The 26,807-nt window shown below is 49.3% G+C and overlaps 1 protein-coding gene and 1 long non-coding RNA gene across 2 annotated transcripts in view; one reads left to right on the top strand and one right to left on the bottom strand.

Annotated features, from left to right (window-relative positions):
• The window catches only part of ASIC1 (acid sensing ion channel subunit 1), a 187,340-nt gene extending 174,871 nt beyond the window's left edge, over positions 1 to 12,469 (bottom strand). Inside the window, exons 1-3 of the mRNA XM_084832321.1 lie at positions 12,430 to 12,469; positions 11,701 to 12,101; positions 4,223 to 4,418 (exon numbers count right to left, since the gene is read on the bottom strand). Coding sequence (XP_084688447.1) covers positions 4,223 to 4,418; positions 11,701 to 12,065 — 561 coding nt within the window. The 5' untranslated portion in view covers positions 12,066 to 12,101; positions 12,430 to 12,469. The remainder of the gene's footprint in view (positions 1 to 4,222; positions 4,419 to 11,700; positions 12,102 to 12,429) is intronic.
• Positions 12,470 to 12,815: 346 nt separating this feature from the next.
• LOC146353722 (uncharacterized) lies at positions 12,816 to 21,038 on the top strand. Its single transcript, XR_014787399.1, has 3 exons — positions 12,816 to 13,000; positions 14,468 to 14,686; positions 18,347 to 21,038. It is a non-coding gene; the product is annotated as an uncharacterized LOC146353722 (long non-coding RNA).
• Positions 21,039 to 26,807: the final 5,769 nt, after the last annotated feature.

Here is a 26,807-nt window from a genome sequence, read left to right as displayed (position 1 = left end):
ACCTTCTCCCCTCTGGCCTTCCTCATTCACACTTCAATCGTCTCACCTGTATTAAAAATAGTGCTGCCAAAATATTTACCTTTCTATCACTCAGGCTGTCTGTCATCCCTTTAGAGCAGGGGTGTTGAACCTCAGTCCTGCAGGCCAAATCTGGAATTCCAATCCAGCCCTCTTGAGTTTTGCCCAGATGGACATGCCCTCTTCCCCGCAGCCCCACACCCTTTCCCCCTATTGCCTACTGTTTGGGTTTTTTCCTGGCTTTTGCACATCCCCACCCCCAGGGTCAGGATGGCCAAGTGTCCTACATTACAGAGGACAGTCCTCTGTTTTGGAGAGCTGGCCAAGAGGAGTCCTCTATTTGAGGGCATTCTCTGTTTGGTGGGCTCTCCAGCTGGTTTAAAGTCAATAGACCATATGGAGGGAGAGCAGGCTGAGGCCTTGAAGTTTCCCATCAAAGCACCTGGACAGCAGCAGACACACAGGTCAGTCTACTCCACTATGGTGAGATGTCTTGTATTTCTATTTAAATACCAGTTAGTATTTCTAAATATGCCCCTATACATATACATTTGCATATGTAAATGGTATGCAAATTGGTATCCTATTTTGTCCTCCTTGTTGGTGATGCATTTCCTCCTTTTTGGTGGCATTTTAAGTGGCCACCCTCATTCTAAAAGGTTGAAGTGTTTCCCCTACGGCTTAGTCACGGGCAGTAAGAGTTTTCAGCCAATGTGTACTTGTATTTTTGGCCTTGCCCCTTTTGCCTTCAGTCCCACCCACCAATGGAATGCAGCCAGAGTTTCTCCAAATGGAATTTGGCCCCCCGGCTGAAAGAGGTTTGGCACCCCTCCTTCAGAGTTTTCCACTGATTTCCCATCCCCTTCCATACCTAGCCCAAACTCCTTTTCCTAACTTTCAGAAGCATCCATGGCCTTGCCCCACTCGATCTTTTGCTTCTCATTCCTCTTCATATCCTTTGCCTGTGTCCTCTCCTCCTCCAAACCCACCACCCTCAGCTGACCACAGGTTTCCCCCTCCTCTAAATGCCTCTGCCCACTCTCCCTTGCTGCTCCATATATGTGGTGCTGCCTCCTAAACAGGCTCATGGTCCATTTCAGAGAAGCTTTCAGAGGCTGCATTCCAGCAGTGGGTGGGCCAAAACTACAAAGAAATTCCAGCAAGTTTTAGCTTAGAGCTCTTCGTGCCACTAGCCAAGCCTTAGGAGAAGCATTTCAACCTTTTAGAATGGGGAAAAACTGCAGAAAAGCTGGGAAACCACCAAACAGTGGGTGGTTGGAGGAAAGGGGGTGGGGCCAGTGAAAGCAGGCGTGGCCTTCTGGGGGACCCCAGAGGGCCAGATTTGGCCCCCAGGCCTGAGGTTTGGCACCAGAGGTTCTGTCTTCGGGCCAAACTAGACATGATGTTTGTCCTGCGTTTTGCCCCTGCAACATAGCTTTTTCAGTGGGGGTGAGAGCTGAGTCAGCTTGGGACTGTGGCATAAGAGAAGGATGTGGGGTGGGTCTAACCCTTTTTCCCAGCCACGATCCCAACTAGAATTGCAAATACCTGGTATGTGCAATGAGAGAAATCTCTCACTGGCACCAATGGGAGCTTTCCTCCCCTTGCAAATAGCAGGCGTCTGTATGTGTGTACGTCTGCGGATTCCAATCAGGTCTACAGCAGGAGTAAAGGATCAACCCCCATGCCCCCTGCCATGGTCCTGATCTGGCTCGTTCCCCTTCTCCCATATTTGCACCCCCCCCCCCAAACAACCAACTATGCAAAGGCAAACTACGTGACTAGCTTCATGTCTGCTTTGGTCCTTAAACCTCATTCCAACTATAATCAAGTACATGCAGTGGTAATTAAATACATACAACGGCACAAATCATTAAGTACATGCAATGGCACACATCCCTCCTTACCCTTGCCTGTCCCTTTCTCCCACCCTCTCTTGCCTCCCCACTGCCTACTTTGAGTCTGCCAGTTTCTTGGGAGCAGGGACCCGTCTCTGCTGCCTATATAGCTCTCTAAGGCACCATTGACACCGATGGACCCATATTCAAAGTCAATCAATCAGTAACAGTACTAGCAAAAGCTGAATAGTTTTCACCAAATAAGCAAAAATAGGCAAATGTGTTCAATGCGTATAATTTATGCAGCTTGCAAGATATATAGATATAGATATGCAGATATAGATATAGATATATGCACACGCAGACACACATGCATATTCTGTTTGCTGCTTTTAGTGCCGAGCTGACATTTCCTTAGCCTTATTTTTACCCAACCCTTCATCTAAATCCCACTTGTGTCTATGTTTGGATCGAATGGATGAAGTTGCATGGATGATTTGCTCCTCAGACTTAATTGTTTCTCTCCATACATCCCCGCCTGTGGATGGCAAGACCGCCCTTGCTCCTTCCCGTCCTGCTCCTTCTTCCTATCATCATTCCTTTTTTTTTATTTCGACTCCCCCTGGCCAGGGAATGTGAGCCATTACTGGAGCTGCCCCTCCTGGCTTTGCCTTTACTCGCTTTGCGCGGGGTGTGGTGGATGAGGCATGCACAGCTTTTATGTTGCAGTGTGGCTACAGCCACAACAAAGAAGCCTCGACCATGCAGTGTGAGAGGAACAAGCGCCAGAGGCACAATGCGACATAAATCGCGTATCGGGGGGCTGGCTGCACTTTTTTTATCCAAGGCTCAGGGGGCATATTGTGGGATCCTTGGTTCTGCAGCAGTCTCATTGTCTGTTTGTTTCATTAATAGCCCACCTTTCCTCCGAGGAGCCCAAAGCGCATACATTATCTTCCTCCTCTCCATTTATCTTCACAACAACCCTGTGAGATAGGTTCAGCTGAGAGCCAGTGACTGGCCCAAAGCCACCCAGTCAGCTTCATGGCCAAGTGGATACTAGAACCTGGCTCTCCCGAGTCCCAGCCCAACACTCTTAACCACTACAGCACACTGGTTTGTGTAGCTCTGATAGAGCCCTGCAAGCAAACCCACCCACTTAGGATCACACAAGTCACCACAACCCAACACGACTGGACATTAAGATCAATCAGATGATGAGCAGGTAGACAGAGCTCAATAGTTATATAACCTGACGGCACCAACAGGCCCTCCATAGCAGCCAGCCTCTCCCAGAAGACCTTACAATGTCTGTGACAAGTGGCGGAAGGCAGTCAATGGCCCGTTTTCCCCCCAGGACTCTTGGGTGCCAGCAAAGGCCTCTCGACATCTTGCTGTTTCTCCACAAAGACAGGGAGAGAGAACGCCCCAGGGCAGTCACAGCCGTGCCAACGTCAACCTTGACCCAAAAGCCTCACCATGCCCATGCAGACACCATAGAAATAATAATTATGTGAGAGTTTCTATATATGCACAAGACAAGATTCAAGAAGAAGGGGTCACGTAAAGACAGCAAGCTTGTTATTTCCAATGGGAAGAGTTCACTGTTCCGTAGAGGAACTCCATGACTTGTGAATGACCCAAGACAGAGTTGGTCAGAGGTTATAGCTGAACCATTCTGGCATTCCTTAGGGCTTAATCAATGCGTTGCAATGGCTTTTGGCTTCCGATTCATCCCGTTTCTTAGGGTTGTACAGGCATTCCATACACACACCCCACACACATGCACATACATGTTCACTCAACACATGGAGGTGTGGGACCATGCCTGCTAGCCATTCCCCTAAATGGCAAAGCACTTGCTAGCCACACGCCACTGGTGTCTGCACACTAGACATGCTCCCCCAGCAGTTGCATACAGCTGTACATGAATCGGTTCCTGTCCCATGAATGCTGTGTGCATGCCCACCTGAATGGTGCGGCTAGCTGGGACAGTCACGCTCTCACCTCGCATGTCCACTAAACATGCAAGGGGCTTGCATGAACACCCCTAGCATGTTAAGAGGTCAACTCCAGGATAACGGATTGGATAAACAAGCTGTCAGGGAGGCTACCCTATGTTCACCAAAGACCTTGACCAAGATCTCAAGATCACAGGCCAGCCTGCACAATCAGAGCCGTCAACACAGTGTCTTGCGACATGCTATTCTTCTCCAGAACAATGTCAGCCACAACCCCTGAGCGCAACAGGGATTCTCCTCTCTTTGGGCACACAGCAGGGATCTGATGTGGTAGAACAGCAGTCAAGCAATCGCCCCGCCCCGCCTCATGTACACACTTTTCAGATGCAAGGAACAGCCACTCACCACTTTGAAGTCATCTGGTCCACACAGCTCCCCACGGAATAGGCATGAGAGCAGCATTTCCTGGATGTCGTGGCCAGCGCGGTCTGAGAACTCTCGCATGTTGAAGGGCTTGGGCTTGAAGTTGCGGAAGTTTGCCTTCTCCTGCAGGGTCTCCAGCTGCTTCTCGTCAGCCATTTGGGTGTCTGGGATCTCGTACCTGAGCGAGAACACACAGCTCAGTCATGGAGGGAAAGACTGAGTCTCTCGGAGTCACTCCGTTGTCTTGGTCCGCTGGGGCACTTTCTCCACAGAGAGAGTACCTCAACCTCCAGCGACCGTATGCACAGGGTCCTTTACTGAGACCATAGCTCAGTGGTAGAGCAATTGAGGGGCTGTAGCCCAGCGGCAGAGCGCCTGCTTTGCATGCAGAAGGCCCCTGGTTCAATCCCTGGCATCCCCAGGTAGGGCAAGAAAAATTCCGGCCTGAAACCCTGGAGAGCCGCTGCCAGTCAGTGTCGACAGTACTGGGCTACATGGATCAATTGCCTGACTCAGCCTAAGGCAGCTTCCTGTGTTCCCCCTATGAGCTTATGGAAGGCAATCTAGTGACGCTGCATTATGATCAGGTAGGATCTGGAGCAGGCCATTCCATGGTACAACTGGGACATCTCGGCTTTAGCATATGTGCAATTAACACATGGGGTAATTAAAGCACCATATCAAGGCCCCTCTGGGATGATATGCAGCTGTGCTCCATTCTCTGCAAAAGTAGCCAGGCATTTTGGACTACACAGTTGCATTTAAAACAAACAAAAAAGCAATCAAAAAGAAAAGAACTGCAGCTTTCCCACCCTCCAAAGGCATAACACATTTGACATTGGGAACAAAGATTTTGTTCAAAACCCCCCCGACACAGATTGCTATGCTGGTGCATGAGACAAAGAGGAAAAAATCCAAACTCCACGTTTAGGCAGCCCCTTTATTGGGACCTACTGAAATGCCGCAAAAGAGTGTGCAAGCTTTTGGGTTCTCCAGAGGCAGTGTGGTATTGTGGTTAAGGTCTGGGACTGGGCTCAGGAGACCTGTGTTCTAATCCCCCACTTGGCCATGAAGCTCACTGGGTGACTTCGGGCCAGTCACTGACTCTCAGCCTAACCAGCCTAACCTGAGGGTAGAATGGAGCGGAGGAGGATCGTGTGATATAAATGCCACAAATAAATAAAAATAAAGAAATCAGGCTGGATGATGCAAAACACAAGGGGTTGGGGAGGAGAACAAAGAAGTACAAAGATGAGTTCAGATGCTGTGGCTATGAGGTCTGCAGCTCAGACTCAGTTTCAAGGTGGGGTTTGCAGATTGGATGAATGAATGAGGCAGTGGTGGGTGTCGCAGGTCTCAGATGACACCTGGCGTTCTGGGACAAAGCACTGGTTGACCCCCAGTGGTGTAGTGGAGCCGGGGCCCACAAGGATGCAGCACCAGCACTTTTTCATTAGCAGGGACCCTGATGTCACCTGCCATCCCCCTCAGACCTGCCTGTTCTGTTGGAGCTTAGCTGCAATCCTCATAGCGGCTGCAGGAGGGCGGCAGATTAATTTCCCCAGCAGCAATAGATTGTTCCCCATTGCAATGCATAGTATTTGGGGGGTGGCCCCATCCTGAAAGGGCAGTTTAGACCTATTAGCTTCGCAAAAGACCAGCTCTTGATGGATATGAGAACTGCTAGAAGTGGGTTGTGGATAGGGATCAACGCAGCTGCCTGCAGTTTTGGACTCTGCTTGGGGGGCCCCCAGTGGTTATGGGGGCTGTCATGCTGAGCACCTGCACTTCAAAGTTTACTACTACACCACTGCTGACCCTGTAAGAGAAAAATATTAATTATCTTTTTTCCCCTTACAGATTAATGGCATTTTAGCCTCCAGTTTTTCCCTTACAACCCCCATTTCTGAAAACATAAAGGCCGGCTGTGGGGGTTTTAAAGAGGAAATCTGCCATTCTCTTCTTTTGAAATATTCAAGTAAGTGATTGTTAAAGAGTGAGGGTATGCACACAAGCATATCGTCTGGAAGTCGGCAGTCAAAATGTTTGGCTATATCCTTGCACACGCTTACCCCTGAAAGGCTAGGAAATGTTAATACCAATATACAATTGTGCCTGCTTGATTAACAGCAGACAAGCTCTCTATAGCAGCCTTCCTCAACCTGGGTCCCTCCAGATGTCTAGTCTCCAGCCAGCACAGCCCCTGGTCAGGGATGATGGGAGTTGTAGTCCAATGCATCTGAAGGGCCCCAGGTTAAGGAAAGCTGCTCTATAGGTATAGCGGCACTTACATGGCTCTTGCTTTGGGGAATGGAATATGTTGTTTCAGTACATCCCATCTCTGGGGCTTCAGCCATGCTGTGCCTCCATTGGCCCACATGACTGATGGGGGTCATCCACTGCAGGAGTAGCATGGGGTGTGAATTCAGCCTGGCTGAATTTTTATAGTGAAAATGGGGAGGGGGGATTTCACTGCAAAAAGTATGCTTAACTTGTTCTCCCAGCTGTGTGTTACAGTGATGAATTGTCATGAAATGCCCCCTAGAAGACCCCGTCTCGGAGCAGGAGGCAGAGAAACTCCCAAGCCCTAAGGAGAGACACCGCCTAAAAAGACAGGCGCTCAGAAGGAAGGCTAGACTGAACCAGAGGCCTCCTTGTATGAAAAGGTCTACTTGCATGTAGGGGCCTTGCTCAAGGAGGGCCTTTTCTGCTGCAGTCACTAACAGCTCACAGCTGAAGCTTGGGTGTGGCTCTGACAGCTTCTGCCTAAAAACAGCAGTGGACGGCTGAGAGATTTGCTGGAAACAGCGTTAACCAGCCCTTCCTAGAGCCAGCTTCCCTTGTCTCATGAGGGCTTCCTAGATTCATTCCTGGCATGAGTACATCTGCACTGAGCTCTTACTAGCCTTCTGCCTGTTCCTGGGCTGCTGTGTTGCCTTGAGACCCAGTTTCCTGTTTCCTGGGCTGCTGAGGCCTTGCCTTTTGTCTGATCCCCATTTGTGCCGCTGACCACCTCGGAGCTCCTGGACCCTTGAAGCTGCAACTGCTAGTTGCAGACTCTGGAAATGTGACATGAGCTGGGGGCTTGAGGAACTGCTATGCTGATGCGCTCTGTGAGATGCCTCTCTCTCCTCCTGAGGATCTCACTCTGAAAGAAATAACAGGAGGTTTCTAGCCCTTAAGGCCTGCAAAGATAGCACGTGGGCAATGCCTAATGAAATATGGAAACCCAAGAGAGACCTCAGCATGATTTCTTGTGGTCAGGGACAAGGAGTTACTATCATGCATATGCCTTTGCCCCTACCTATGACTAGCAGCGGCATATTAAATATGCAAAGTGCACCAATGTATGTACAGTTACCTAATTTATGCAAGCTGTAGAATCCGTCTGTACTGGATAGAGAACTTGGGCTACTGTGGCATGGAGTTCATTTTAACTGCAAAGAATGCTGACGAAAATGCCAGTGCCTGAGAACTCTAATGCTGACGCGTGCCCCGCTGCTGAGCTTCCTGACATGGGTGCATCTGCGTTGACTGACCGCTTATGCTATTCTCTGATACACAGAATCTGTACACGGAAAACTCAATGTCCCCTTCGTGGCGTGCGGACCACATCCTTATGGACAAGCCCTATGACAGTAACATGTGCGATCAAGGCATACGTGGGCGACATAGGATGAAATCCAGTGAAGGCGTTCCACGGATGGAACTGCTTTTGCCAGTGGAAGTGGGTTGTTTCTCTTCTCCCTCCCCACCCCTGCAGCCCTCAGAACCTGTCCAGATTTGTGGAGGGCACAGGGGACTGCAGGGGGAGGCCGGAGGGAAAAAGTCCCGTTGCACAAGTGGACTTCTGCTCCCGCAATGTTGGATTCCACCTATAGCTACTTACCATGCCAGCCGCCTCGGCCAGTAGCTGCTGCAAACATAGTATCTGAATCAACCTTAGGAGCCCAGGGATCCTCGATAATGACACACAACTTAATTTCCCTTGTTATCCTAGTCCCATCCCTGGAGACCTCTTGACACCCCAATGCAGGATTGCGCCTTCTGTCATGCATTCCTGCACATCTTGCCATTGAAATATGGTTATGGCAAGTATCCTAAAACTGCTTTTGTTCTTCTATTGTGTTATTCGCAAAAGCGGTCAATAAATGTTGTCAGGCACTCAGTTCTAAGGGCTGGCAAGTTCCTGGAATAGGAAGGCAGGCAGGCACAGGAGGGTAGCCTGGAGGACTTCCTCAGCAATGAGTTGCCCAGATATGGATGGAGTGCAGCAGTTCAGGGAGCTTTATATCAGGCCACTCTATGGGATTGGCTCACTGGAACCACCTGATACCTACGATGAGAAGAATTCCAGCCTATGGGGCAAGTGTCCTGGCTCAAACTGCCTGCAGTTAGCTCCTCCTACTGGTGGTTCAAGGAATGGGGCTGCCTTCCCCAACTTGGCATTCTCCAACTGGGATGAACCAGAACTCCCAGCAGCCCCAGCCAGCATAGTACACATTTGGAGGGTGCCAAGTTGGGGAAGAGTGGAATAGGGCATCAGTACCTGATATAAATAAATCCTACCCTTTCCAGAGAACAGGGCCAACCACAATGCTGTTTGGAGGATAGCAGCACACAGGCATGCATAAAATAATAGTAATAACAATATTCCAAGAAATCTCAAATTCTGTGCTTGGAATAAATCAAGCAATTCAACAAGGGCTTGTGCACATTTGCTTATTTTGCATAAAGATGATTAACTGCATGCAGCCCTCTGAATCGGATACCGGGATATTTTTGCATGGAGCTGTGCAGGGGGAGGGGAGAAGGGGCACAGCACCAGAGGTTCTGTGGATAAGGGAACAGCCCTACGAGTGCAGGAGCACCTCCACTATGAAGGGGTGGTGGAAACTCCACATCCTCAGCACTGTAAAAGACCTTACCATAATCAAAGGCAGAAATATGAAGTTGTAAGAGTTCTATCCACCCACACAGCATTACCTACTATGATTCTCAAAAAGCCAGATTCATCAGCAGATGGCACATTTTGCACATGGAGAACCACATTAGATCAATGCCATAGGTTGGATTGCTAGAAATACACACACTGCTTGCTGCTTCTCCCCTGTAAAAACTTCTTTGCCAGATACTGGTTACAAAAAAAGGCATGCTTCTTTCACCTCTCTGGAGCAGGAAGTGAGAACTCCAGTCCTCACTGCCTACTAAAAACAACGGCTGCCTAACAAGGCCAGCCAAGACTTTGGACTCCCTATTCCTTTTTAAAGCCTCAATTATCTAGAGCAGCCTTCTGCAACCTGGTGCCCTCCAGATGTGTTGGACTGCAGCTCCCATCATTCCCAGCCAGCACTGGCCATTCCCAGCCAGTGCTGGGAGTTGCCATTCAACACATCTGGCTGGCACCAGCTTGGGAAAAGCTGATCTCGAGAGACTAAGAGTGGACAGCCAGGGAGGAACAGAACACGTTGGGGGTCTCGTCAGTGTATTTCTAATTTGGCCACTACCGGGAAACATAATGGATTAGATGGACCACTGGCCTGGCCCAGGGCAGCTGCTCTTTCACAAACTGCCGAGACTTGAACTTAAAGAATTGACTGGCACAAGATGTGGTGCTGGCCGGTAGTGGCAGACGGCTTTAAAAAGGATTGGAAACAAACGTGTGGAGGAAATGTCTATCAAGAGCTATTAGCCCTGACTGCTAGGCAAAACCTCCATGTTGAGCGGCCCGCCATCTAACTTTGAATCCCTGACTCCCAGAGCAAACAAGAGAGGGCAGTTGCCTTCACGCCCTGCATGGACGATGTTTCCCACAAGTATCTGGCTGGCCACTGCTGGAAATAGGTCTGTGGACTAAAAGGACCTTTTGTCCAATCCAGCTGGGCTCGGCTTATCTTTCTTATGTTCTGAGACAGGAAGCACTCTGTTATATGGAGTTGTGGTGTTTTGGATGAGGAACAGCCCTCGGAAAGAACAAGGGGGGGGAAACGATCCCCCTTTCAAAAAGGAACATTTTGTAATACTGTGTTTTGGATGCCTTGAGATTCCAGTCCTATTTGTCTCCTTAACCTGGGGGCAAGGGGTGGGTAGGCAGCAGGTTAAGGAATCACGCACCACAGATTTTGCTTGGACCATGAACAGACTTGCAACACCCCTGTTGTATCAGGGGGACGTGAGAATACCAAAAATAAGCTGCCTTCTAGGCAGTCCTGACTCAGAAACCCAGGCAAACTTAGTGACAACACACGCGCGCGCACACTGCTTTTGGGAGTACAGTTGGACTACGGTACACGGCTGAGGAGTTGCAAGTCTCTCCAGCAGAGGGCAGTAAGGTGCCTAGATGAGATGCAGTGAAAGGCACACATGGGGGGGGAGTTCTTAGGGTTCATGCTCCTGAGCACTTAACGGCAGTCACTAAAACAAGCTAAGAGGGGCCTTGGGTGCCAACAGTTTTGCTTGCTACCAGCAAGGCAAAGACATCACACTGCATACCCCAGTGCAACTAACCTTCTAGAAAGTCCAAATCCTGCCTTGCCTTCTCAGCTTTACATTCTGCTCATAAGAGCCATACACATCCCTGTCCATAGGTCTGAGCTGCAGTGACCTTTTCTCTGCAACTTCTTGCACGTGCCTGCATAGAGCTGTGCAGAACTGGACTGGTAGCGCTGCCAGAGTGGGGCCTCCTTCAGGCCCTGTCTGATCAGTCATACATACTACCCTATTCTCATAGGGGCTCGATGTTTAAGCTACCAGGGAAGTGGATGAGACAAGAGCGCAGACATGAAGAGTGGGTAGCAGCTGCCTTGTACAAAGAATAAGTGCAAGAAGGGCTCACGGCTGTATCCATAGAATGGGAGTGCATCAGTCTTAAAGAAAGGCACAGTGAGGGCAACATAGGGAACATGATCAAAAGAAGGGTGCGCAGCGCCGCATACGATGCATTGCCATAGGGCGGACCGCTACATGGGTGGTATGTCCACATGCACTATATTTGCAACATACAGCAGGGGTGGGCAACGCGTGGCCCTCCAGATGTTTTCGGACTGCAACTCCCATCACCCCTTGCCATTGGCTTTGTTGGCTGAGGCTGATGGGAGTTGCAGTCCAACAACACCTGGAGGGCCACACGTTGCCCACCCCTGATATACAGAGAGCCACATATCTGGCTTCCCCCGGCATATGGCACCTGATGCACGCCATCTGCAGCTCATGCAAGTTGCCAAGCATACGGTCATTCATGTACACAAAGACATGCGTGCATGCTGAAATGTAAGATGCTTCAGTGCACAGTTCCTATAGTCTCCTGACTGACATACACACACACGCCAGGCGCATGCCAGGGGATAGATACAGGTGCGCTAACTGCTGAATGTCAGCCCACAGGGATGCCTTTGGACACCTGGCTCTGTACTCCCATGTGCGCAGAGGCATCCTGCCCCCCTTCCCCTCCCTTGACCTACCTGCTATTGAGCAGGGCCAGCAGCTCCCCAGCATGGTACAGGTCGTTCTTGGTCACCCGGCTGAAGCGGAACTCGTTGAGGTTGCAGAAGGTGACAGCGGGGAAGGTCATGTGGGTGGCGGCCACTTCGTCCAGCTTGGTGACGTGGGGGTAGCGGAAGTAGTACTGGATCCTCTCGTTGCAGACAAAGACCAGCAGGACCAAGGAGCCCAGGAAGCAAAGGGTCCAGAAGATGCGCTTGACTGAGAGGCGCTCGTAGGAGAAGATGTGGGACAGACCGTGCAGCGTGGAGCTGCTGGCAAACGCCTCGATGCTGACCGGCTGCCCGTTCTCCACCTCCTCTTCGTCCACCTTCAGGTCCATCATGGTTACGGCTGGGGCAGGGAAGGAGACGCAGCCGCTCTGTAGGGGAGGACAGGATCAAGGAGCTCGCGGTTATTATTCCCTGGCCAGCTTGGACGCCACACCTGTTTGGGAACGAACACCTGAACGGAGCCTCATTCCCCGCTCCAGGCCGTTGTCTGGCGGGGGCGGGGGGGCTGGAGATGCGCTCCGAGGCATCCCGCCTTCGCTCTTCCCTGCTCCCACAGGGCGCCCATCGCCGCGCCACCCGTTCTTCCGGCTGCACTTTTGTGAACCTGGGCTGATGGGATCCTCCCCCTCCTGCTCCCCCTCCTTCTCCCGCCGCCCCCCGCCGCCCCCCGCCCCGCGGCATGCCGAGCATCCAAACCTGAAAGTGGGGCCAGCGGCGGCAGCCGGTCGCTAGTGCTCGGCGGCGGCACCTCGCCGGCCCAGGGGCTTGGGGTCGGTTGGAGATGCAGGCGCAAAGACGCGCTGGAGAAGCAGCCGCGAGCGCCCAGGCTGCCCGAGCCGAGGCGGCACCTGCCGGGAGGAGGGGGGGATGGCGGGGGGTGGGGAATCCTGCTGCTGCCGCGGCTCGCTGCGCCTCGCCCGCTCCCAGGAATCAAAGGGAGGCGATCGTCGCCAGAAAGCAGGCAGCTGAGCGGCGGCGCGAGCGAGCGGCGGCGCCCGTCTCCCTGCCGAACACATGCATCCTCCCCTGGTGGCGAGCGAGCGGTGCCGTGTCTCGGGGCGGGCGGAGAGGAGAGGAGAGGGGGCGGCGGCGGCGGCGGAGAAGAGATGCGGGCGGGGGGCGCGGGCGGGGAGAGAAAATCGCGCCTCGCTCAGACGCAGGAGGAGGATCCGCAGGAATTCATCGCGTCCGAAACGGCGCCAGGGCCCAGCCGGGTTCGCCTCGACGCGTCCTGCGAGACAGCGCCGGGAGGCGGCGGCGGCGGCGTGTGTGTGTGTGTGTGTGTGTGTGTGTGTGTCTGCGCGCGCGCCTCTGTGCGTGAGGAGGGGGAGAGCGGTTCGGAGTGATGGAGGTGCCCAATCTGGGATTGCAGGGTGGCCGTGTGCGCGCTGGCGGCAGCGGCAAGGAGCTGTTGATGCCTCCGATGCTGCCGTGAGCATGTGTGAGAGGGCGTGTGCGTGAGTCTGTGTCAGAGGCTCCCCCGCTCCCGCAGCTGTCTTTAGATCGACGTTGTGCTTTTCCCTGAACTGATGCCAAAGTCCCGCGTCTCCACCCCACCCCTCTCTCGCACACACGCACGCACAGGATTAAAAGGCCAGTCCACACCATCCTTTCTTGCTCATTCGAAGGACATCTCACACCACACGAGCGGATGTTCTCCGCGAACACGAGCAGATTTGTTGGATCGGTCTTGCCAGCGCGGGACACGTGTCCAAATGGCAATTCACAGCATGGGGGGGGATCTTATTTGCATGTGCTTCCAGACGAGGAGGCTTTTATTGTGCAACGAGCAGGCGGCCTCATTATTTGTGGGATTTTACAGAGGGTCTGGACTGCATTGTCTTCTATTTGTAACCCTCCCGTGTTTTCTCACCGCTTCTGCCATCTTAAAAGAAGATGGCATATGGGCACTTCTAGAGCCAACGGTTAAAAAGCCTTGTGCCACTATTCCGTCTTTTTCTTCTTAATGGACTTTCTGTGGGAAGAAGAATCATAGAATCATAGAATAGTAGGGTTGGAAGGGGCCTACAAGGCCATCGAGTCCAACCCCCTGCTCAATGCAGGAATCCAATCCAGAGCATCCCTTACAGATGGCTGTCCAGCCTCGTCTTGAAGGCCTCCAGTGTGGGAGAGCCCACCACCACCCTAGGCAATTGGTTCCATTCTCGTATTGCTCTAACAGTCAGGAAGTTTTTCCTGATGTTCAGCCGGAATCTGGCTTCCTGTAACTTGAGCCCATTATTCTGGGTCCTGCACTCTGGGATGATCAAGAAGAGATCCTGGCTTCTTCTTTGTGACAACTTTTCAAGTACTTGAAGAGTGCTATCATATCTTCCCTCAGTCTTCTCTTCTCAAGGCTAAACATGCCCAGTTCTTTCAGTCTCTCTTCATAGGGCTGTGTTTCCAGTCCTTTGATCATCTTTGTTGCCCTCCTCTGAACCCTCTCGAATTTGTCTGCATCCTTCTTAAAGTGTGGTGCCCAGAACTGGACACAGTACTCCAGATGAGGCCTAACCAGTGCTGAATGGAGGGGAACTAGTACTTCCTGGGATTTGGAAACTATGCTTCTGTTAATGCAGCCCAAAATAGCATTTGCCTTTTTTGCAGCCACATCACATTGTTGGCTCATATTCAGCTTGTGATCGACAACAATTCCAAGATCTTTCTCGCTTGTAGTGTTGTTGAGCCACGTATCCCCCATCTTGTAACTGTGCATTTGGTTTCTTTTTCCTAGGTGAAAAAGAAGAAGAGACAGAAGAAGTGGTGGAAAAACACCGGAGCTGAAGATGTCATCATCTGGACCCCTGTAAAAATCAGCGAATGGGGCAAGGCGATGGCATGCTAAAAGCCTCCTCTGCACAATACCTTTGGATTGCTAGCAATAAGCGCCTACTGTCTGGAAGCCGTGGCCAATTCTGGCTACCGGATGAGTGCAGCACCTACTACGATAATGGTATATTCCTAGACATAATCTGTCCATACAGTTTTAGGGGCATAAGTAAAGCACCTCAAGAGTAGACGTGAACATATAATATGTGAAGAGGCCCTTTGACTCCTTTCAGCTCTTGCTCTGTCTTCATCTTTCCGTGCTTGATAGAAGGAATGTTCTCTGCTAGAAAGTTGCTAGTATCTGCTCAATGTCTAGATTTTCCCTGTACAAAACTCAGAAATGGTGTCCTGATCAGGAACACCACCCAGATATTTCTACCAGATATCTCCAGGAATAATGAGGGACATATCCTAGGAAAAACTGCAGGTGTGAAAAATAAACCAGTTACCAAAGGAAAAGTTCAGAATGTGAATGACGCTATGGGAGTATATATGAATAATCTGGCCTGAGAGGTGATTTCTTTATGCCAGGGGTGAACAGCCTTCATTCCCTAGGCTGCATGCAACCCTCTGGCACTCCCCATGTGGCCCACCAAGCCCCAGGGAGTCCCACTCCCTTTTCTGCTGAACAGCTGGACTGAAAAGAAAAGAGCGCTCTTCTGGGACAGCAGCCCCAGTTGGGGTCACTGGGGGAGGGGAAGAGTGTTTAGCCTCCCCCACCAGAGATCCCAGTGCAGAGATCCCAGCATTAGCACCACTAATGGTGCTGGGGAAACAACAGTCCCAATCAGGGGCACCCCTGGGTGGGAGAACCCTTTAGACCAGGGGTGGGCAATGTGTGCCCGTGGCCCCAATGCACTCCTGGACTACTTTTATCTTACAAAATGAACCCGTCTTCTTACTGGCAGCTGGGCTTGCTGTGAAATGGGTCTCTGTTGGTGCTGACAACTGTGGGTTCAAAGTAGTTGTTTAGTACATTGAGGCTCAGCCCCCACCTCTGTCTTTTGGTACTCAGTCTTTGGGGCAGGTTATTGTCATTTGCCATGCAGCCATTTTGTGGTGGTGCCCAGGTCAGTTTCTCAGATGGCCACGAAGGTTGTTGGCCCCGCTTCCATCCTTCTTTTATGCCGGCAACGCCTGATCCAGATGTTCCTCTGCTGCCTTGTCCCTTTGGGTACCCCCAAAGCATCTGTTTTTATCCAGACTGGAAAGTCAGACTGGTAAGCCTGGAGGGGCTGTGCTCAACAACCAGTTTCTTGTTGTGCGGAGGAGCTCTGTCACTCCTAAAAGCTGTCACTCCTCCCCCAGTAGTAAAAGCTGAGAGCAGCCAGTCCCTGGTGAGTTCTTATCTAGCAGTGAGAAACATGCTTGCTGCTAGGGCTGGCTGGGGTTCGGCTTGCCGCTGGAGGTGGAAGGAGAGCTTCCTCCTGGGTAGTGCACTAAAGACCTGATCAGCAATGGTCAGCACTCCTGTGGAAGGAAAACACTGCCTTAGACCCCAGAGAGCACTTGATTAACTTCACATTATTTCCTGGAGCTCAACCAGAGCTGTCATTAATGTTAACATACCACCACCACGACAAACCTCCTGGTCCAGTGGAATCAATAACTTTAGACAGGAGCAGGCAGCAGAACCAGGGCCACAGGATTCTGCTCCCAGGAAAGGAGATCAGGACAAGGTATAGGGATACTTGCAGTTACCAGTTGCTGGGGCACATGGGTGGGAGGATGCTGTTGCACTCATGTCCTGCTTGTGGGTTTCCTGTGGGCAGCTGGTGGGCCACTGTGTGAGCAGAATGCTGGACTGGGTGGACCCTTGGTCTGATCCAGCAGGGCTCTTCTTGGGTTCTTACCCCTCTTTTGGTGGTGGTGGAAGTTCTGGTTTTCCAGCCTATCTGTGCGATATTCCACTGTCTGAAGCGCATACCCAGTGCTGGCTCCAGGTTTCGGAGGGTTCTTGGGCAAGACACCCTCAAGGGCCCTCTCGCACAGTGAGTCCCACAGCCATCGTCACCACCTGCAATGGCTCGTCCCAGCTGGATGCGCCTGATCCCAGAAGCTAAGCAGGCTCAGCCCTGGTTAGTACTGGGATGGGAGACCGCCTGGGAATCAGGCTTCCTGCACTGAGCAGGGGGTTGGACTCGATGGTCTTGTAGGCCCCTTCCAACCCCACGATTCCACGATTCCTCCTCTCTCCTCATGGCCAGCACTTGCTTGCTTGACAGGCAGAGAGCCAGCGAGCAAGCAGGCAGCGGCATCTACTGCTCGTCCTCACCACCGCCGTGGGGTGTCTGGGCCAGAGGGAGAGGTTACAATGGCAAACAAACAAAACCAGTGGTGAAGAGGAGGAGCAAGTCCAGGGGGGCCCTGCTGGTGTGTGAACCCTTGGCAGGTGCCTGACCATACCTATCATTGATGCCAGCCCGGCGCATGCCTCTTTGTGCAGTTGCGCCTGTCAAACCTTAAGTGCATGCATTAGCACGGTAGCGTGTCTCAGTGCAGATCTTGGTCAGATCTCAGTGCAGATCTAAGATTCATATTACCAGGAGAAATGTAAACGTGCAGACCTTTTCACACTTGTTTCCGTGAGAATCAGGACTGGGAATTCCTGCCTCCCCCTTCCCCTCAGTAAAGGCAGCTGCCCCCATTAATTACGCAAGAAATATGCTCAGGCCTAACATCTGTGCCTGCTGTGCTGTGTAGCCATTGTGCTGTAACCTTAAAAGCTGCACACCAGCTCCTACCTGTCCTTTTCCTTGGACCCAGCGAGAGGCAGCCTGGCTCCCCCTTGTATTTCGGCAGCAACCGACCTGAGTCTGAACAGGGTTAGCTTCTGTGCTGTCCCAGCCGTTGTTGCCGCATCATTTGAGGGTGGAAGACAGGTTATGATTTATTTATGATTTATCTATTAACGATATTTAATATGCCACCCAATAACAAAGTTCTCTTGGTGACTTGCAGTGACAACCAAACAATAAAATTACAACTAGAAATGATGAAACTTAAGAATGCAGCATAAAAGCTCCAGCAAAGGAGAATAAAATCAGTTTAACCACCACTACCACCACCACGACAACAACAATAATTATTTCAAGCAACACTAAGATTTTGGATTGAGATTTTAAACTGATGGTTTAATAGGCCTAGGAAAATAAGGTCTTTACCTGGTGCCCAAATGACCACAGAATGGGCACCAGTGAACATCCTTTGGGAAAGCATTCGACAGTTGGGGTCCCACCATCGAAGAGGCACTTGGTGGGGGCACCTGGAGGAGATGCTCTGAATGTCATCTCAGGTACATGCGGGAGGAAATTATTCAGGTAACCTGGTCCTAAGTTGCTTATGACTTTCTGATTCTCAGCGACAGGGATAGAATTTTGCAGCAGGCTAGTATTCAAAACTGTGAGTAGGACCAGGAGTCCTAGCACTCCCCCTCCCCCACTCTAACCATTGAAGTCTACTACCTCCATTTCACATTTGAGAGCAGAGCAGAACCCAGGAATCTTGATACCAAGTTGAACCTGAGAAAGGAAGCGTCCCCATTCCCAGCCTCCGCCAGCCATGCCCCCTGTTCTAACCACTAGGTTCTGCTTCCTATGTCAGACATAGTTTCTTATATCAGTTGCACACCTCAGGATATCCAAGCAACCACTGAATATATGCAGTCACTGAGAGGTGGGAAGCGGCGGCTGCATGAGCTCAGGGAATATGGACTAAAATGAATCTATTTTGGGAGGCAGTGTTCAAACTTTGTATTTTATGAATTTCATTCTGTTCCTTGCAGAAATCAATGGAGCCAGCCAGGGAAATGAACTGGGAGTCAGGGAGAATGATTGCTAAGGGCTCCCTTGCGAACAGACTTGAGAAGCACATGGTGGTCCATTGTGAGAGATTGTGATTTGATCTGGCTGCAGGCCTCACCGCCTTAAGGAAATGTCCGTGTCCCACATGGAGCCTCTATCCTCATCCCTCGGAGCTCTTCATTACCTCCCTCTTACTGGCTCTTCTTCAGCTCCTATGGAAAACACAGCTCCTTCTTTTACATGCCCCTGTATGCTCTCCCTGGTGCTGTGGACCTCTAAGGCCAGTTCAGATGCTTTGTGGCCCCCACGTGGCCCTTCACGGGAGTGTATGAGGTCAGCAAGAGGTTTTCACTCTTGCCCAGATTTTTATGGAGGCGCCAGTTGTATGAACTGGTGCTGGTACATGTACCCCAGAATAGATACGCTACTTATTTTCTATTTGCTCTGGGTGTTGGGTTCAGGCATTCAGCATCGGTGGAGACTGCCTCCCTGCTCATACGCAGGGAGCTCCCTCTGCACATACGGAGGAACGTGTGCAAGCCCCAGTCAGGCATTTGGATCAACATGTGCAGATCGGGGGCAGAGTTTGCCACCCTCAATCTTTGCTCCCTCAGACACCAAATGCCCAAACAGGGCTTGAACAACGTTGTGTTAACAGCTGGATTTTATATTTTCAATAACAGAGGATCAACAGCTGTCTGCTACTTTCTCCTTCCCGGTGGTCTTGGAGGCACTGAAACCTGAAACCATCACATCACTTGACAGAATCCAATTTGAAAGCTGGCAAGGCCTCCTCCTCCTCCATATCATCTTAAAACTCTGACCATGCAGACCTCCTGACTACAACATCCAGTCAGCCGTTCCCCCTGTCTATTCACCCCCCACCCTGTGCCAACCTGCTTTTTGTAACATTTTGCCTGATGAAGAGATCTGGAGATTTCAAAAGCTTGCACATTTATTATGATATTTGAGCTGACCTAATAAAGGCATTACACGATATGGATTTTGGAAAGCTTTCATCTTGATTCTTTCCCTATGGAAGGAACTTTCCATAGGGAAAGAATTCTGAGGTTAGGTAAAGCTCTGCAAAGGGCAGGTTCACATCAAAGGGATCCATGAACAAAAACCTGTGATACATTCTAGAATGGTCTGCTCCTCCTTAAATGAGCTGTCAGCTACAGGTGTCTCATGACCTGTGTCATGACCAGTGTATATACATAATATAAAAACCTTTTCATTGCTAAAGTGGGATTCATACAGCCATTTTATAATAATTATCACCATGACATCTGATTGGATGTGATTGTAGGGTACGTCCCTAAACCTAACTGGATATCATTATAGTTATGTAAGCATCTCTTCTCTGTTTTCTGATTTAATGTAGTTAAATTAGTAAGTCAATTATTGCAGAAGAATAGAAGCACTATGTTCAATATAAAGATTACCTAGACTATTATGATGTCATAGTCACACAATCCTTTGAAGACACTGTGAGAGTCAATGGATATCTCCAGAGGATCCTTGGCTAGCAAGGAAGATGACTCACCAGCGACACTGTATATGAAATCTTTGTAAACTATCTCCGAGAATTAGCTTAATTCGTCTAGCAGTATAAATTATGTTGGTGTGAAACTCCTTCACACACACCATATAACTGGCAAGACAGGGATAGGAGTCATGAGTTTGCCATGATTTGCATGGCCATGGATGCTACAAACAAACAGATTGCATGATTGCACAACTGATACCTCCTGGTGGTGGTCCGTCATGTTTCCACAAGCAACCATGTGGGGCCAAGAAGCAACTGAACCAGCCTTAAAATTCTAGGTGTAAAAGCAACATATTCCTTAATTGGAAGAGAGCAACATGTAAATTGGACATGCTTCATGTGCATGCTTCATTTGGAGTGCAAACACAGAGGTTTGTAAACACAAGAATATGACATTTTTTATTGCCAGGTACTTGGATGGTAACTGGAGGGGAAAGGACTGGAACAGAGAATTGTGTAGGCCAGCCTGCCCCAACCTGGTGCTCTCCAGATGTTTTGGACCACAACTACCAGGATCCCTGACTATTGACCATAGTGGCTGGGGCTGATGGGAGTTGAAGTCCAACACATCTGGAGGGCACCAGCTGGCGGAAAGGTGGTGTAGACAATGGAAGTCCCACCATTTCTACTAGTACATCCACTAAGATTCTCAGGGGGCTTCCAGGCAGAGAACCCCTAATGTTAACAATGAAATGGTACTGTGCAGCTATTTAATCTTTTCTTCCTTATTGGATTTGGGGGGAGGGGGTAAGAAAGAAGAAGTGGTGGGAAAATACAGGATGGCTATAAAGACATCATCACCCTAACCCCCATGAATGAGGCAAGGCAATGATGCCCTAAAAGCCTCATCTGGAAACACTCTCAGTGTGGTCCTTACGCACTCGCACCTGAAACAAAATGTCACAAAGATACTCCTTCCCCAGGCATTTTTAGTGATGCAAAGGAAGAAGTTGGAAGGGCAGCAAAACAGTGCCCCCCCCCTAGACCCTATCCCTCTTTGTTTCATGGAAAGGCCAGCTCTGCATCTTCTCCTTGATCTCAAAGGCTATTTTTGCACATGGCACCAATTTGTGTGTCTCTTGCACTATTTAAAACATAAGAACATAAGAAGAGCTGGGTGGGATCAGACCAAAGGCCTATTTAGTCCAGCATTCTGTTCCCACAGTTGCCAACCACATGCTCATGAGAAACCCAAAAGCAGGACAGGAGTGCAATAGCACCCTCCCACTCATGTTGTTCAGTCGTTCAGTCGTGTCCGACTCTTCGTGACCCCATGGACCATAGCACGCCAGGCCTTCCTGTCCTGCGCTCTCTCCCGGAGTGTGCTCAAGTTCATATTCATTGCATCCGTGATGCTATCTAGCCATCTCATCCTCTGCCGTCCCCTTCTCCTTTTGCCTTCCGTCTTTCCCAGCATCAGGGTCTTTTCCAGGGAGTTTTCTCTTCGCATTAGGTGGCCAAAATATTGGAGCTTCAGCTTCATTATCTGTCCTTCCAATGAGCACTCAGGGTTGATTTCCTTTAGGATGGACTGATTTGACCTCCTTGCAGTCCAGGGGACTCGTAAGAGTCTTCTCCAGCACCACAGTTCGAAAGCATCGATCCTTCGGCGCTCAGCCTTCCTTATAGTCCAGCTCTCACAGCCATACATTACTACTGGGAAAACCATAGCTTTGATTAGACGGACCTTTGTCGGCAAGGTGATGTCTCTGCTTCTTACTATGCTGTCTAGGTTGGCCATAGCTTTCCTCCCAAGGAGCAAGCGTCTTTTAATTTCATGGCTACAGTCACCGTCTGCGGTGATCTTGGAGCCCAAGAAAGTAAAATCTGTCACTGCTTCCATTTCTTCCCCTTCTATATGCCAGGAAGTGATGGGGCCAGATGCCATGATCTTAGTTTTTTTAATGTTGAGTTTCAAACCAGCTTTTGCACTCTCCTCTTTCACCCTCAACAAGAGGCTCTTTCGATCCTCTTCGCTTTCTGCCATTAGGGTGGTATCGTCTGCATATCGGAGGTTGTTGATAATTCTCCCGGCAATCTTAATTCCGACCTCTGATTCATCCAACCCGGCATTTCTCATGATGTACTCTGCATATAAGTTAAATAAGCAGGGTGACAATATGCAGCCTTGTCGTACTCCTTTCCCAATTTTGAACCACTCGGTTGTTCCATGTCTGGTTCTTACTGTTGCTTCTTGACCCTCGTACAGGTTTCTCAGGAGACAGGTAAGGTGGTCTGGTACTCCCATCACTTTCAGAATTTGCCACAGTTTGTTGTGATCCACACAATCAAAGGCTTTAGCGTAGTCAATGAAGCAGAAATAGACGTTTTTCTGGAATTCTCTTGCTTTCTCCATGATGCAGCGAATGTTGGCGATTTGATCTCTAGTTCCTCTGCCTCTTCGAAACCCAGCTTGTACTTCCGGTAGTTCTCGGTTCGCATACTGCTGAAGCCTAGCTTGTAGGATTTTGAGCATCACCTTGCTGGCATGTGAAATGAGCGCAATTGTGCGGTAGTTTGAACACTCTTTGGCGTTGCCCTTCTTTGGAATTGGAATGTAAACTGACCTTTTCCAGTCTTGTGGCCACTGTTGAGTGTTCCAGATTTGTTGGCATATTGAATGCAGCACTTTAACAGCATCATCTTTTAGGATTTTAAATAGCTCGGCTGGAATACTGTCATCTCCGCTAGCTTTGTTGTTACTAATGCTTCCTAAGGCCCACTTAACTTCACTCTCTAGGATGTCCGGCTCAAGTTCAGTGACCGCACTATCATGGCTATCAGGGACATTCAGATCTTTCCTGTATAGTTCTTCTGTGTATTCTTGCCACCTCTTCTTAATCTCATCTGCTTCTGTTAGGTCCCTGCCTTCTTTGTCCTTTATCATGCCCGTCTTTGCACAAAACGTTCCCTTGAGATCTCCGATTTTCTTGAAGAGATCTCTAGTCTTTCCCATTCTGTTGTTTTCCTCGATTTCTTTGCATTGTTCATTTAAGAAGGCCTTCTTGTCTCTCCTTGCTATTCTCTGGAACTCTGCATTCAGTTGGGTATATCTTCCCCTTTCTCCCTTGCTTTTCGCTTCCCTTCTTTCGTGAGCTACTTGTAAAGCCTCATCAGACAGCCACTTGGCTTTCTTGCATTTCTTTTTCTTTGGGATGGATTTCGTTGCTGCCTCCTGAACAATGTTACGGACCCCCATCCATAGTTCCTCAGGCACTCTGTCTATCAGGTCTAATCCCTGAAATCTATTCCTCACCTCCACTGTATATTCATAAGGGATATGATTTAGGTCATACCTGAAAGGTTTAGTGGTTTTCCCTATGTTCTTCAATTTAAGCCGAAATTTTGCAAGAAGCAGCTCATGATCTGAGCCACAGTCAGCTCCAGGTCTTGTTTTTACTGACTGTATGGAGCTTCTCCATCTTTGGCTGCAAAGGACATAATCAATCTGATTTCGATATTGACCATCTGGTGACGTCCATGTGTAGAGTCGCCTCTTGTGCTGTTGGAAAAGAGTGTTTGCTATGATCAGCATGTTCTCTTGGCAAAACTCTATTAGCTTTTGTCCTGCTTCATTTTGTACACCAAGGCCATGCTTGCCTGTTATCCCAGTGATTTCTTGACTTCCTACTTTAGCATTCCAATCCCCTATGATGAAGAGGACATCTTTTTTTGGTGTTAGTTCTAGAAGGTGTTGTAGGTCTTCATAGAACCGATCAACCTCAGCTTCTTCAGCCTCAGTGGTTGGGGCATAGACTTGAATTACTGTGATGTTGAATGGTTTGCCTTGGATTCGTACTGAGATCATTCTATCATTTTTAAGATGGTACCCCAGTACTGCTTTTCCCACCCTTTTGTTGACTATGAGTGCTACTCCATTTCTTCTAAGGGATTCTTGCCCACAATAGTAGATATGATGGTCACCTGAATTAAATTCGCCCATGCCTGTCCATTTGAGTTCGCTGATTCCCAAGATGTCGATGTTCAATCTTGCCATCTCATGTTTGACCACCTCCAGCTTACCTTGATTCATTGATCTGACATTCCAGGTTCCTAAACAATATTGTTCTTTACAGCATCGGATTTTCTTTTCACCACCAGACACATCCTCAGCTGAGTGTCCTTTCGGCTTTGGCCCAGCCGCTTCACTCTTTCTGGCGCTACTTGGAAATACCTTCTGCTCTTCCCCAGTAGCATATTGGACACCTTCCGACCTGAGGGGCTCATCTTCCGGCGTCATATCTTTTAGCCTTGTGATACGTTCCATGGGGTTTTCTTGGCAAGAATACTGGAGTGGGTTGCCATTTCCTTCTCCAGTGGACCACATTTTGTCAGAACTCTCTGCCATGACCTGTCCGTCTTGGGTGGCCCTGCACGGCATAGCTTATGGCTTCACTGAGTTACGCAAGCCCCTTCGCCACAACAAGGCAGTGATCCATGAAGGGGAACATCATTCCCCTCCCACTCATGTTCCCCAGCAATTGATGTAAACAGGCATACTGCCTCAGATTCTGGAGATAATATAGAGCCACCATGACTAGTAGCCATTGATAGCCTTCTCCATGAATGTCTTTTATCCCCCTTTAAAGCTGTCCAAATTGATACCCGTCACTACAGCTTGCTGTTGCAAATTCCGTCATGTAGGCATGTGCTGTGTGAAGAAGTACTTCCTAAACGTAAATGCTGTCAATGTGGGATACCATGTAGAAGAGAAATCGAAGGCTGAGACAAGTCCAGTTTTCTATTTTCATTATTAACCAATTTAAGCAGAAACTAATTTGAGCCTCAGGTATAAAAAGATCCGTACACTTTAGCTTTAAAAACTCACCCTTTGAAAGAGTTTGTCCTGCTTGCAACCACCTGTTTGTTTCTTTGTGATGAAAGCTAAGGTTTTCAGGTCTTTGCAGAAGCAGCCAGGTTCGGCGAATGTTGGTGCAATTACCCCTGTGCATGCTCTTTGACTTTCTTTCCTATGCCATCACATCAAGTTCATGTTGCATTTCTCCATATACAAAGCCAGACTGTAGCTCAGTGGTTGAGCACATGCTTTGCATTGTGAAGGTCCCGGATTCAGACCTTGATATCTCCAGTTAAAAGCATCTCGACTGAAAGCAAAAGACTTCCTTACCCCAGCGAACCACTCCCAATCAGGGTAGGCAATACTGGGCTAGATGGACAGATAAACTGACCTGGAATAAGGCAGCTTCCTGTGCTCTAGATAGAATACAAGCCTATGTCAAATTCACTGGAGGCTGGTGGTTCTGATTTCAGTGGGGCTGTGAATCCGCTCCGGGTTTCAGTCAGAATCAGCTAGAATTCTAAAGGAGTTATCCAAACTGCTGAATGTATCTTGTGGATGGGGTTTAGCACCTTGGAGAGCTCCTTGAGAATTCTGGCTGGAGCCATCAGCCACCACTGTTCAAATGTTTGGACCCTTTTCTTTGTGTTCATTCATTCATATGTACAAAGGAGTACACAGTAAAGAAAGGATACTCAGCTATATTTCTTTAAAAATTGTGGGGAGAAATAGAAAAAAAAGATGCAGCTGCTCTGTATGGATCATGTGGGAAAAACAACATCTGCCAGAAATATACACATAATATACTCTAAAATAGTTGTTCATTGAAATACCCTTTCTCTTGATAATGTGAACAAACATGATGCCCCTATGCATTTTGAGTAATGATTCTTCATAAGGATTATTCCTTGGCTTTTAAACAAGAATACTTACTTGTTCTAAGTCCACCCTTCCTTTTTGGGGAAAGCCCTCTGTTTAAAACAAGTCCCCCCAAACAGGGTGCCTAGAAGATTTAATGGAGGGCAGGAAACAAGGAACAAGGAGGAGATGTAGGAAACTGCAGCTGCTGCCTGGTCTTTCTGCAGCGTCGTAAACTTGGCTAAAATTATGTGAGTGTGGCAGACAGTGACAGTGTAGAGATGGATGGCAAGAGGGCCTGAATAGATCACAGCAGCATGTGCAGAAAGTTCTGTGTAGCAGTCTGGTGAGGTCCATCCCCAACGGAGGATTATGAAGGACGATTATGAACGTCTGATGTTGCTGGCGCCGAACGTGTATGAACCCTTCAGTTGGGAGGGACTAGGTGTTTTGGGCTGATCACCAGTTGAGAGAGGGAGAGGGAGAGGGAGAGAGTTTAATAGCAGGCAACTGATAGGACCCCTTCATGGATCACTGCCTTGTTGTGGCGAAGGGGCTTGCGTAACTCAGTGAAGCCATAAGCTATGCCGTGCAGGGCCACCCAAGACGGACAGGTCATGGCGGAGAGTTCTGGCAAAATGTGGTCCACTGGAGAAGGAAATGGCAACCCACTCCAGTATTACTGCCAAGAAAACCCCATGGAACGTATCACAAGGCTAAAAGATATGACGCCGCAAGATGAGCCCCTCAGGTCAGAAGGTGTCCAATATACTACTGGGGAAGAGCAGAGGCTATTTCCAAGCAGCGCCAGAAAGAGTGAAGCGGCTGGGCCAAAGCCGAAAGGACACTCAGCTGTGGATGTGTCTGGTGGTGAAAAGAAAATCCGATGCTGTAAAGAACAATATTGGTTAGGAACCTGAACTGTAAGATCAATGAATCAAGGTAAGCTGGAGGTGGTCAAATATGAGATGGCAAGATTGAACATCGACATCTTGGGAATCAGCGAACTACAATGGACAAGCATGGGCGAATTTAATGCAGGTGACCATTATATCTACTACTGTGGGCAAGAATCCCTTAGAAGAAATGGAGTACCACTCATAGTCAATAAAAGGGTGGGAAAAGCAGTACTGGGGTACAATCTCAAAAACGACAGAATGATCTCAGTATGAAACCAAGGCAAACCATTCAACATCACAGTAATTCAAGTCTATGCCCCAACCACTGAGGCCGAAGA

This window comes from Heloderma suspectum, chromosome 2 (assembly GCF_057233095.1).
Source record: "Heloderma suspectum isolate Gila_16-S chromosome 2, 16-S_ref, whole genome shotgun sequence".
NCBI classification, from domain to species: Eukaryota; Metazoa; Chordata; class Lepidosauria; order Squamata; family Helodermatidae; genus Heloderma; species Heloderma suspectum.
The sequence above is the reverse complement of the archived record's forward strand: the minus strand, read 5'-3'. Positions and strand labels throughout refer to the sequence as shown.